Source organism: Anguilla rostrata, chromosome 8 (assembly GCF_018555375.3).
Source record: "Anguilla rostrata isolate EN2019 chromosome 8, ASM1855537v3, whole genome shotgun sequence".
Lineage (NCBI taxonomy): Eukaryota > Metazoa > Chordata > Actinopteri > Anguilliformes > Anguillidae > Anguilla > Anguilla rostrata.
In genome coordinates this window covers 15,549,318-15,561,685 of record NC_057940.1, presented here as the reverse complement: position 1 = coordinate 15,561,685, position 12,368 = coordinate 15,549,318, and the positions used below count along the sequence as shown (strand labels likewise).

At 46.1% G+C, this 12,368-nt stretch overlaps 1 protein-coding gene across 1 annotated transcript in view; it reads right to left on the bottom strand.

Moving 5' to 3' along the window:
• Positions 1 to 2,539: 2,539 nt before the first annotated feature.
• The window catches only part of LOC135260930 (LYR motif-containing protein 4-like), a 29,344-nt gene continuing 19,515 nt past the window's right edge, over positions 2,540 to 12,368 (bottom strand). Inside the window, exon 3 of the mRNA XM_064346683.1 lies at positions 2,540 to 2,972. Within this exon, the coding sequence (XP_064202753.1) occupies positions 2,922 to 2,972 (51 nt within the window). The 3' untranslated portion in view covers positions 2,540 to 2,921. The remainder of the gene's footprint in view (positions 2,973 to 12,368) is intronic.

Sequence of the window (12,368 nt, the reverse complement as noted above, 5' to 3'; positions counted from 1 at the left end):
GAGGATTTTCCTATGAAAGAAAAAAAAATCGATGAATCTGTCATTGTGTTGGTGTAAACCTTTTTGGCCGTCTGGCTGTTTTTACAGTCCTACCAGGCCAACTGTAAATGTGTCCGTTCTGTCTTCTGACTCGTTGCCATAACTAGTGTTTGGAAACTGCATTCCCATTCTTGGCCACTTCTAAGGCATGGTAACAGTACATAGTTATTCCATGAGTCCAACAGCCTCTGTCTCACAAATCATGTGCTCCTGTCTCCACTCTCACATACTATGGCTATGCAGGAGAGACTTGTTTTAAAAGGTTTTTAAATAGAAGGACAAATTCAACTCGCTGCATTATAAATACTGTGTCCTGATATAGACTGTTCAACCAAGGATTTGAATGTGGCAACATCCCTGTCTTAGGGAGGCTGGGGACTGTGATGTCATATCCTGGGCGGAGCTTCGCCAACACAATGGCAAGCCACAAGATTCTTGATGGATTTCAGGTTGTGGTCAGTTAGCCTAGATCACAGAGATGAGTCACTCTTTCTGTCTGCACCCTCCCCAGCTTTTTAACCGCTCGGTGAACCATGTCCAAGAGGTCATTTACTATTTATGTATAGACAGTGCACTCATATACACAATTTCCCACATTTTATCATTCGTACAGTCATGAGAGGAGGTTTGAGTAATGTGTAACACCCTTGATACTGAGGGAAACATTACCGTGATGGGCTAAGCACTGTGTATGTGAGTAAGGATAAAATGGAGAAGATAATTGTCCCCCCTGATTTACCCCTAACAAAATGTCAAATATCAGAATGCTCTTATTCTCATGTCTATCTAGTGTGCAGTTTTCACAGTTCAACACAAATAGGACTATGCATTGAACAGGCCCATTTTAAAAATACCTGATTACTTGCAAACCTGAACAGAGCATTTTGTGTTTGGATTTCATCTTATGTTCCAGCATGGTAAAAAAAACTTCTTAACATAAAATCATTTTCAAAATACAAAAATGTTCAGTTACTCTTTTTAAATTAAAAAAATAAATTACAAAATCTAGGCCTGCTGTTAAAAGTATTGATATCAAAATGAGGCCAAGTTACAACAAACAGTATTGTCTATCTTATCTCACATGAATGAAACACGCTCTATTCCAAAGCAATGCTGCCTATTGTTTCCTAAATTATTTCTTGTCACTTAGCCTTGTATTTTTTCATCTTACCATCTGAGAAGAATGTGGTCATTCAAACCTTAAAGTGAAAGATGGCCACTTAGTTTTTAAAAACATGTTCTACTGGCTGAAAAAGCATCATGCGCACTTCCTTATATGTAAGTTTTGCCTGTGTATCTGAGTATCCTGTAATTGGCTATTTGATCAGATGACTTTGATCAGATGTTGTTATTGGCAGTACAACGGCCAATGGGGGAATTATTGATTGTGAGGCTGGAACATTTTTGATGATGAAATCAGCAGGGAAAAGAAGAAAAAAAGACAAAATTACCCAAGTTTTCAGCTTTATTGTGTGGACACATGAAGTTGCATTTTAATTCTGTGTGTTCTATCTGAGGTCAGAAGATACAGAAGTTAGTGTTCTTAAGGACTGAGAGTCTGTCGTCATTGTGGTTATTTGTGTAGGGAACTCTGAAAAGTGCCAAACTCTCGGTGCTGTATAGGTATGGGGAATACCTGCCATCCCAATTGTCCTCTCAGTGCTTTATTTTGAAGGGCTCTGTCAACAGACATGTTGAACTGTTCCCTTTCACAGAAGCCATCACCGATATCAGCTATACTCCCAAGGATAAGGTCCATATATGGCTACAAGACCCAGGCATCATTGTGGTCAGGCATTCACCTTCTGATGCTGTTTGAAATGGACTCATTCCACCAGAACTTGTTCTGCGTGCTTCCACTTGACGAGGTTGCATCAAGACTGTTTCATCCACATTCCAGTAGTCTGCATTTGGTATTTCATGCATTTGGTTCATTTATATACCACTGTAGGGTACTGGTTACTGAGATAGAAAGCCAGTATTTAAAATTTGCTTCTCCAAGTATTATTGCTCGGGTCACTCCACTCCCAAATGGAAAAGCACAGACCGTTAGTAGTGTGGATATCAATGAATAATGTGTAGTTTACACACATTAATTCTCAGTCGGCTACCACTTACGGTGCAGCCACAATTCCCCCTCCCCCCAGTGTGCTATTTGTACAAACTGTCAGGCTTGTGGAGCACCTTTACCCAACTGTACTGAACTGAATGTTCAGTAGTCGAAGTAGACATGATATATATGCATGTGCAGTCACATACCAGAGGGTGTGGGGTTTAAATTATGGTTGCAGGTGATAAGTGCTGAACTGGCGAACAAGACACAATGGAATTCAGCTTTACTCGGCTTCCCATTGTTGAGAAGTGGAGAAACAAATTCTAATTTTTAAATGAAGATTTACACCCCCAAAAAAATCCCACACAGGCAGAAAAATGTTTTTTTTTTTCCCCACATAATTTAATAGCGACACTAGTTTCAGCGACACAAATGGACCGCTAAGGCTGCTTGGAGCTGTCTTTTAATTGAGAAATATCAGACAAAAAGAAAACAGAAGTACAGATTTAAAATGGAATGCCTCAGAGGTGTTTATTACACCAATGCAGAAGAGACAAAAATAAACATTTTTTTAAAATGCTAAAGCAAAAGACTGTACTGTATACTGTCACACAGTGTTACAGGGGTATGGCTCTCACAGAAGAGTAGGGTCCACATACATCACCAATCCTAGGAAGAGGACACATGATTGGTTAGGAACATTAACGAAGGGCATGGTGAGTAAATTATCCAAACCTCCCCAACCCCGTTGCTGGACGGATCTTTCTCTCTCCGAGGCTGTGCGCGGACATCTTGTCTCGACCACCGTGATCGGTGCACCTCTCTGTCTTTACTGTTCCACGACGGTCTTCTGGGCAGAGTAAAGATGACCAATGGACACCTGGAGGGTAGAGACAGCGACACCGCGTGTGAAATGGAGGGCAGCAGCTCGCAGATTGCAGTGGGCTTGGGTCTCAAAAGCAGAAAAGCTTCATGTTCTGGAAGCTGAATGTGAGCTTGCCTGGGCCTGCCCTGTTGACACCTGGAGTCGGGTTCATGATGTAGAACCTACACATTTATGGCCAACAGAACAAACCCCGTAATCAGCATTATTTACGGGATCTGCATGAGACATAACAGATAAGATAGCTGTCAGTGTTCTGAGCCACTGATGTAATTATCTTGGAGTTGCCAGTACGTATGACAGTATTCATGTTGCCTTTTTAGTGTGACAGCCCACTAATGCACAAAAGGGTCAATGTTCAATCTACCAATGTATCATGATGGTGGCAATGTTTGATCATTAACACATTTACAATCAGGTTATCATGCTCTACTTCACAATGGCCAGTCCAAAGGAAATCAAAAGACTAGGGAGACTTGGACCGATATCAGAAATACTAGAGAAAACCGGTCCCTTACTCCTGAACGCCTTTTTAGATTGGCAGGCAGGGAGGGCTGATCACTTTGTTGCTCTACATCCAGTGACACCAGGCACGTCGTTCTCCGCCTCCATTTATTGACAAGCTTGGGCATTCTGAGAAAACACGGCAGCGGCCACCAGACTTCAAAGGCATTTCCCAGAATCCCCGGTGACTCGCTGAAAAGCAGCCATCTTTCGGTGTGCGACCCCTCGGTGTAGATAATTACTCCCTCATCTCCCCACCGTTAGCGTCAGTTCATTAGTTCTGCAATTAAAATGCCAATATCACTGGCCTTCGCTACTACAGTATAAGCAGGGGGGAATGTCCCCTTGTTCTTGCTTCCCACGAGATGGCTGACACAAGAGGAGATGCGTAGTCAGAATGGTTTTATTGATGGATGTGTTTGCCACAGCCCCAATGGCAGGACTCACACAAATAGCAGCTAGCGACTGACTGGCAGTGTAGTACAATGGGTATAAGAGCTGGTCTTGCAGGTTCGATTCCCAGGTAGGACGCTGTCGTTGTACCCTCAAGCAAGGTGCTTAACCTGAAATACTTAAGTAAAATATCCAGCTGTATAAATGTATACCATGTAAAAAGGCAAACGCTGTCGCTCTGCTTAAGAATTCTTCTTACTACTGACAGGACTGTGAAACAGCAGGCTGTCCCAAGGGGATATAACACAGCTAGACTTCGGAAACAAAGTGTTACGTGACCTGATAAACACCGTGTTGCTGTGGTTACAGCATGTTGCTGTGGGTCCCCCTGGCAGCAGCCATCCCATGCTACAAGTCATATGCTTGGATTTTACTGTTTCGCGTTTACCCTCATAACTGTGTGACAATGGAGCGAGAGCCTCCACTGAAATTCCAAGAGACGTAATACAAAGGCGACCTTCATACTATATAACTTATCAGAAGTGGAAAAGCTGAATGTGTCAAAGCAGGCAGTGGTGGGGTTGCTTAGTCAGACAGTAGGCCTATATTTCCCATTAAAATACTTGACATACAATTCTGCGATTGACAGATACAATGCTTTAGTGTGCCTGTCAATCTCTACACTTTAGTTCTGTGTACAGCAGCAGGTGTTCTCTGACTAATGAGCACACTGAATTTAAATACCCCTAGTGTCCTTCTGGCATCTGAGCCAGATATTAAATATATTCGCCCACTGCATTTTTTTTCTCAGACAACACAGGTCCCAAATGTTTTTAGGAAGGCATTTATGCCTTTGTGGCTGGTACCAGAATTTGAAGTTTAGGTGATGAGAAATGTCTCGTTTTACTTTGGAATACACTGAAACTTTTACACTGCAGTTAGGCAGTCTCACCCATGCACTGTTGACTGGGCTAGTATACGTTACTGAGAAGCTCCGCGACTGACACGGGGTTCAGAGAGACAGCGCCAGCCTACAGGTAACCATGGCGGCTACGCCCACTTATCCCTGTTTGAGTTAGCGTCAGGCCCTCCAGCACCCTTTTGATTGCCGCCTCGCTCCAGAAGCGCTTCCTGATGTGTTCTCCTGCGTTTGGCAGGGCCGCGGAGGCTGCAGGCCGTCTGATGAACTCACCCGACCCCAGGAAGCGGCGCAGTTCTGATTTTACCGGCACACTAAATCATAAACGTGATAAAATCTCTGTACACAGAGGCTTGAAGGAACATGAATGGCTTCTCCCCCTGGTGCTTTACCTCAGTCGCAATGCAAAACGTATCCTGGTCTGCTGATGCTTCTAGATCTGGTATTGATGCCCACTTTGCCAGTTAATGCACACACAGACTGCTTTGGAGCAACACTACAGCTAATATGGTGTTGTGTGTTTGAAACCCAGTCAGTGTATTGTTACAGTTTATATATATATATATTTTAAAAATCAAACACACGAACACACGTTGACAACACTGTCTAAGAAAGCTCCTTTTGTAAAACTACACAAGAAGTTTCACTGCGTGGCCTGAGTAAATTAGAGGAACATGTTCTCAAAGCAATTAAGAGTGCTAAGATAGGCATCTGCTTACATTTGATATGTGGCCATTTCAACACCAAAGAGGGGGATGAGGAACTATGAAAGAGAGATGGAACTGGGCTAAAGAGGAAGGCCTGCTGCTGTCTGTAGATGGACCCGTTTATGTCTATGGTGACAGCTCGACAAAGATGGACGTTAGATGGACATTAAAATGGACACTAAGGCCGCCTGTCAGGGCCTCGGTGTCCGGCTGTCTCAGCTGGAGTGCGGGGATGCTTCTTGTGTCATCGCGGTGAGGCATAGGCCCTTCAGGCACATTCTTCACTGTCCACGCCTGCCTGAACACCTCCGCTGCCGGGAACAAGCGAATGAGATGAATTAGGCTATGGTGGCCCGTTGCTGACTGGTTGCTTTGTGCGAGTGATTGATGGGTAAATGATAATACTTGATTGGTCACTGGGTCACAGAGGTGGACAGGGCAGAGTGTGTGTCACATGAAGGTTAAGTGCCCATTTTGAAAGAAGCAAACTGTATGCACTGCACATCGACAGCATGGAAAATTGCACTGTCTGGCCCAATGTTCCGTTACCAAGGGTGGCTCCAAGCAGCATTGATTGGGAGAATCTATGTTTGCCGCTTGCTAATTTTTAATGTAGTTAGCTAGCAAGGACACCCAGCCTGGGAATACTCCTTCAGTGTCAGACAGATAGCCGCTGCAAATTAATGAAGCCGCTTCAGAAGTAATTGTTAGATCCTAGACGAGCCAGCGATACAACCTTTGCAACAGTAGAGGGATGTAAGGGATATACCTCTACTCAAGTGCAACCTTAGCAAATGTATTGCTCATCTTAAGCAATATCTTCCAGTATGTACAACAGTTATTTAGCAAACTAAAAACTATCCCTGGATTTAGGCTTATGTTTCCAGAAGAAAACCAAAAAATTCAGTTTGCCCTCAGCCAGCACAGCAGGAAGTATAAGTTTCTAGCACCTGAGTCCTTATTATCTGCAGGATCATTTCAACAGGATAATCTTTGTCTTCTCTGATTCAGCTGGTTTCCATAACAACACCCCTCCCCTCCCCCCTCCAAAAAAACTCTCCAAATTCAAAGATCCCCCCCCCGTCACATACCCACTCTGTAATTTTTTGTCATGGCCCCATTTCGAGAAGTGTTGTCTTGTCATGTAGAAACGACGTGGATTGCACAACATTTCCTGATGTAATGCTGCAGCTAATACATTACCAGTGAAATGCTAGACACACACGTAAATGCTCCCTGGCTAAACAATGCAGTGTTCAGTTTATGAGAATGTGATTCATGTTACCGTGCAGCGATGTGTCTGATCACTCTTTTATTATACATTGTTGGTATGCAGTATACATGGAAAGCTGTGATTAAGGTCAAGGGACTGAAGGTTTAGCTGAATAAATTACATTTGTAAATACTGCAGTGTGCAGACATGGCATTCATTTATATGCAGCTACATTTATACTGCACTTGACATTTTCAATATAAGGACAGGATTTATGTGTCTTTATGATCACTTTTCTCTGATAATATGCCATCTACAAAATTAGTGGATACCTTTTCAATTCAATAAGCTTGCTCAGGAAAACTTTTAAAAATGTGAAACTATCACTGAAGCACATTTCGGTGAGGAAATGCAAGGGAAAGAATTGTAAAACTAGTGAATTACTGTATAGTTATTTTGGCTGGGCCAGTTATAGATGATGTATGACAATATACTGGAGCTGTAATTGAAGTTCCACTGTGCTCTGCCTGCATCTAGCTCTGCCTGTGTGACCTTGGGTGTCCCCTCGACTGGCGCCCTATCCTGCAGTGTGTCAGCCCCCCTCCCCCCCCCCATTTGCTTTGGGTGCCAGCCTCCAGAGCCATAGCTCCTGTTTCACTGCAGCAGGCACCTGTGCCACCCCGCCCCACACACACACACACACAGCTGTGCCAAAAGGCATAGCTCACCACCTGCAGCCTCAACCACAGAAACGGCTCAAGGGTCAGCTTAAACCCAGCCCCAGCGGAAACGTATCCAATTACCTCACAGCGGAGGACCCATAATTTCATCATTATATTTCAGACATACGCACAAACTCTCGTCCGGGCAAAGCTCTTGACCTGCAAACGGCTGGCAGGCAAGTTGCCAAATGAGGAAATGGAGAATCATCCCTCGCAAGAACCAGCCTTCCGCAACCAGCTCTTCCCAGCAGCAAGGGGCAGGTTTGGCACAGGCGTGGGCGGGAGCAGTTCCTAATTCTTCAGCCTTAACCAACAGAAACCAGGTCACTGTGCCTTGTGCCCGGGGGCGCTCAAATTAATTGCAAATAAAGTTTAAACGGAGACGTGCTGGAGTGTGCTGCTCCTAGTTTGGCACGTTAGGCTGGAATCTGCGCTCCACACGTCACCACAGCGATATGTGCGGCATTTGGTTTGAGGACTCATCGGTCTTTCACAAGTGGCACAGTCATCCCTTGCAGACATGCTTGGACTTGGTTCCCTCTCTCTCCTGTCCACCGCACCTGCAGTGGCTCCTGTACGCCCACTAAATGATGCGCGCGATGCCCGCTGCGCTGCCAACACGACGGCGTCTCGTCTCTTTTCGCGGGCGCATTAATATTTCATACGCGCCTCGGCTCACGAACGCCGCAGCGAAGTGGTGCCAGCTCCCCGCCGCGAGAGTCCTGCCATGCCACCGCTCGCCACCGGATGGTGCCCAAGGCACACTCATTTCAGAGCCGTCGCGTCGAAGCGGACGCTGGACGTTTTTCGGCTGAGAGACTCCCGAGGCTGGATCAGAATGGGGCCGTAATTGAGTGGGGTTTGCACAAAAAGCTCAGCCTGACTTTCCAGCACGGAGGTTATTTTGGCTGCAGATTACTGCCAGTCAGCCATTAGGAACTGCTCCACACTCTGCCGGAGATTGGAGACTGAATGGCTTTCCCCTTGCCGAGTTAAAAAGTCTGCTAACAGTTTCAGAGTGATTCCAGAGAGTATCCCCGTACCCCTGGGATTAGGCTGTCAGCAGCTTCTCAGTATTTCGAAAGCAAACCGAGCGCATATCAACTTCACACCCAGCAATTTGTTTCTGCTCTGACGAAATGTGGAAATAACGCAATTCGTTGAAACACCTGGCCCCCCTAATCTTTTGCAATCTAATCATCCGAGGAGCCTAGACTGTTGAAGAAGGTGCAAAAGAAGTATTTTCAGCAGCACTGGCTTTTTTGGAAGGTGGGCATTTTATGCCTTGCCAGTTCAACTGAGGAGTAGTTAAGACACGCTGTCATGTTACCAGAGATGACACTATCCCCTCGTGTCTTCACAGGACGTAGGTAGCATCTATATTTACGCTCCCAGCAGGTGGCCAGGCAGATGTTTTGGCAGCATCCATGAGAGCTGGCGGCAGCTGGCTGAGAGCCGGAAGGTTCCGTGCCGGCACGACGTTCCAGAACGGCGACACATCACAACGGAAAACTTCTGAAGGCCAGCGGCCACCTCCCCCGGCTCTGTGTCAGGGTGCTCAGCAGCGGTGGCAGTACGGGGCGTTCGGGCTTGAATGGATGCCCTTTCGATGACGGGGTGTTCCAGACGCTCGGGCAGGCTCGCCGCCGCTTCGCTCCGCATTTTGGCCAGTGCAGAATCAGCCCAAGCTGGCAGGAAAGAGAACAGCTTGCAGCGAGGAGATGGTCAATTTGATCATCCTCCGGGAAGACTGCCCACTTGGAGAGTCGCAATGAAAACGATGATACAGAATGTATTATTTATGAGAAAGGTGCGAAATGCATGGAAATGTTCATATGCTGTGGTCCATGCATCACGACTACAAAAAAAAAAAAAAAAACAGCCAGCAGAAAGAGTAATGGAAAGGCTGTTTCTGCACCACAACCATACACCATCATAATGAAGCAAGAAATGTGCACCTCAAAAAGCATCCACGTCAAACCAGTGTGAAAGGAAAGATGGACACGTAGTGGAAATTCAGTGCATCACCAGGTTAGTTAGTGCGAGTATTGACTGAAAAAAATACCTTGGGCAGCGGTGCAGTGTACTGGTTAGTGAACTGTGCTTGTTCTTCAATGATTATGGTACTTAAGGGTTCCATTCCCAGCTCGGGTGCTGCCCTTGTACCCTTGAGCGGGATACTTAACCAGACTTGCTTCAGTAAAACATCCAGCTGTGTTCATGGATTTGCACGTAAAGATGTAAGCTGCGTATGTGGCTCGAGATAACAGTGTCTCCTAGATTCTGAAATCACTTGTATTACATCGTTACATCCTCAAAGAAAGGCAGCAAAGACAGACACGCTGTCTGGCTCTCCCATAGCTCTTCTGTAGAGCTTCCCTGGCTGAGTGTGGAGAGCCCCTCCTTGGCATCCCTCTGCAATGATACAGCAAAAGAGACACAGGACCCAGGACAGAGAAGGAAGAAAAGCACCAGTACAAATAGCCTGAGCCTGAACTCCTCCTTCCCCAAAATCAGAGCGAGAGGAAGAGCCCGCAAGCAAAGAGCAAGCAAGAGAAGGGAGCATGGAGCGTGGGTGTTTGTGTGCACGCGTGCGTGCGTACATGTGTGGCAATAATGCAACCGTTTGCATTCCAACCTCTACCGTGCCAATGGGCACAGGGTGTGCCCAAAAATGGCAGCGTGATCGTGATTGTGGGCGGAGGATCAAACAATCGAGTTTGTGGGTGGAGGCCCAACCTGATAGTCATATGTAGTCAAGTGAGACTTCATCATCCTTATTAGGGAAATTTATTCGGCTGCAATTTTTGTTCCTTAACACACAGTCACAATACTATATATAGACAACCCAATTCCTCCAACTGTGTTTGTGAGCACAGAAAGCAACCTGCTCTTTAAATGCGTCATTTGAATTCTGCTGCAACAGGCGTGGCACTGAATATTCGGCAGCTTTGCTCTCAGTTTTAAGTGTCCTCACCATGCTGTCATAGGTCCTCTGTCACACACGTACACATACACCCACACTCACACACACACACACACACACACACACAGCGGGATGACGCGTCTGTATAATGGCACTGCTTCTGCGATCACACTGCGCTTGAAATGGGATACAAACACAACCACTGGAGGGACTGGATCCAGGTCGCAGCCATGGCGTCATTGGTCAGGTCATCCAGGGCCAGACCGCTGAACTGCTGACCCATCTGTGGTTTCCCATTTTATAGTAGGAGCGAGTTGGCATCTCTTTAAACATTCAGCTCAGCCTTGTGCGGATTCAGCCACAAGGAGATGAATCTGCTCATTCCTTAATTTTACGCCAAGTCCGATCTCATCATCTGTCAGAGTGACAGAATGGGTGCAGGCACAGATTCCTGCTAGATACGGAGGAATAATCCACACAGTGAATCTCATACTTTATTTAGGGAAGCTTGTGTTGTGGGAGTGCCTTGAGGAGAGCCCCTCCTCCCCCTCACAACAGCGCTCTTTCAGAGTTTCTTCCGTTCTACCAGGAGATCCCACTCCCACAGACACCACCCACGCAACACTGCAGCCAAATCCCAGCATCCACACTTGAAGTTAGGCAAGACCCAGTCCTTGCACTGCAGACAGACACATGCAATGTGAAGGGGTTAAAGGTGCAGAGACCAGCATTAGAGCCAAGTCATTCACCCTCAGATAACTTCTGTGTCAGCTCCCCACAACCTCAAAAACAGAAAAAAAACTGAATTACTCCGAAGCATCCACCCATGTTCTGCCCTTTAATGAACTATTTAAGGCAGAGCAACTATGGAGGACTGAAAGCACATGGCTTTGGACTGGCTGGTGTGTGTTGCTGTAGCAACAGGCACAGCACAGCTGAGAGGAGGGGTTCTGTTGGTGTCAAACGCAAAGCTGCAGGAGCATTCTCTCCCCTGTTGACTGTTCATGGCCAAGCGCCATTAAACCTAGGAAGTGCCCCTCGAGCTTTGCTTGTTCTTGCCGGAGCAGGTGCATCACCTCCGTAAAGTACCTCTACAGGAAGGCTCAGAAAACACCCCTGCAGAAAAGAAAACTGAGCACCGCAGATGAGAAGGCGGGACCCCTGGGTTCTGGGGATGGAAGCTTCACTCGATTTAAAATGAGCCATTTGGTTCCTTCTGCTGTTTTTCGCCCCATAAACTGCAAACAGACAGCACAGATGTTACGCCTCTGATCTTCCACTTTTTCTCTTAGCTGTATCCTCCAGCAAGCTTTCAGAGCACTTACTGTGAAGGTGGCAATCGGGAACATTGCACACCAGGCCTATACTTTCAACACTACAGGGGAACTATTACACCACCGATAGCTCCCTGTGACAAGCTGCTGTAGGTATTTCAGCACTGCTCCTACTCTGGGATATCAACTAAACCTTGTAATAATATGCGCTGCCTTGCTTATTTTATGTTCAAACTTGTTTCACAGGAATTATGCTCATTTATTATGCAGTACATGAAGCAGCGGAAGGTACCGAGACCAGTATTGCAGTACTGGCACAGAGACAGATTCAGTCATTGGGCACAGAAATTGATGGCTGCCCTCCCTTGCCTCCCTGGAGTTTAAACTGAGTTGGGCCATCTACGCTCATTTCTAAGCAGTGAATGAAACTTTACTCCCTCTGACATTAGGCAGTAAGAGCTACCTGGCACCTGAAATGGTTCTTTTTTAAAACCCAGCCTTCCAGTAAAATCTCCGCTGGAAGGAAATTAAACTGAGTTCCCACAGGCTGGTTTGAACGGCCATCTAATGATGCCCAGGAAAGAACAAAATGGCATAAAGGCTAAGAAATGAAGGGAACAGAGACAATACACAAGTTAGGCTGCAGCCAACTCCCCCTGTTTCAGATTTATACTCCCTTTCTCTCTTTCTGCCCTTCTCCTACACCCTCTCTCTCTCTCTCTCTCTCTACACACA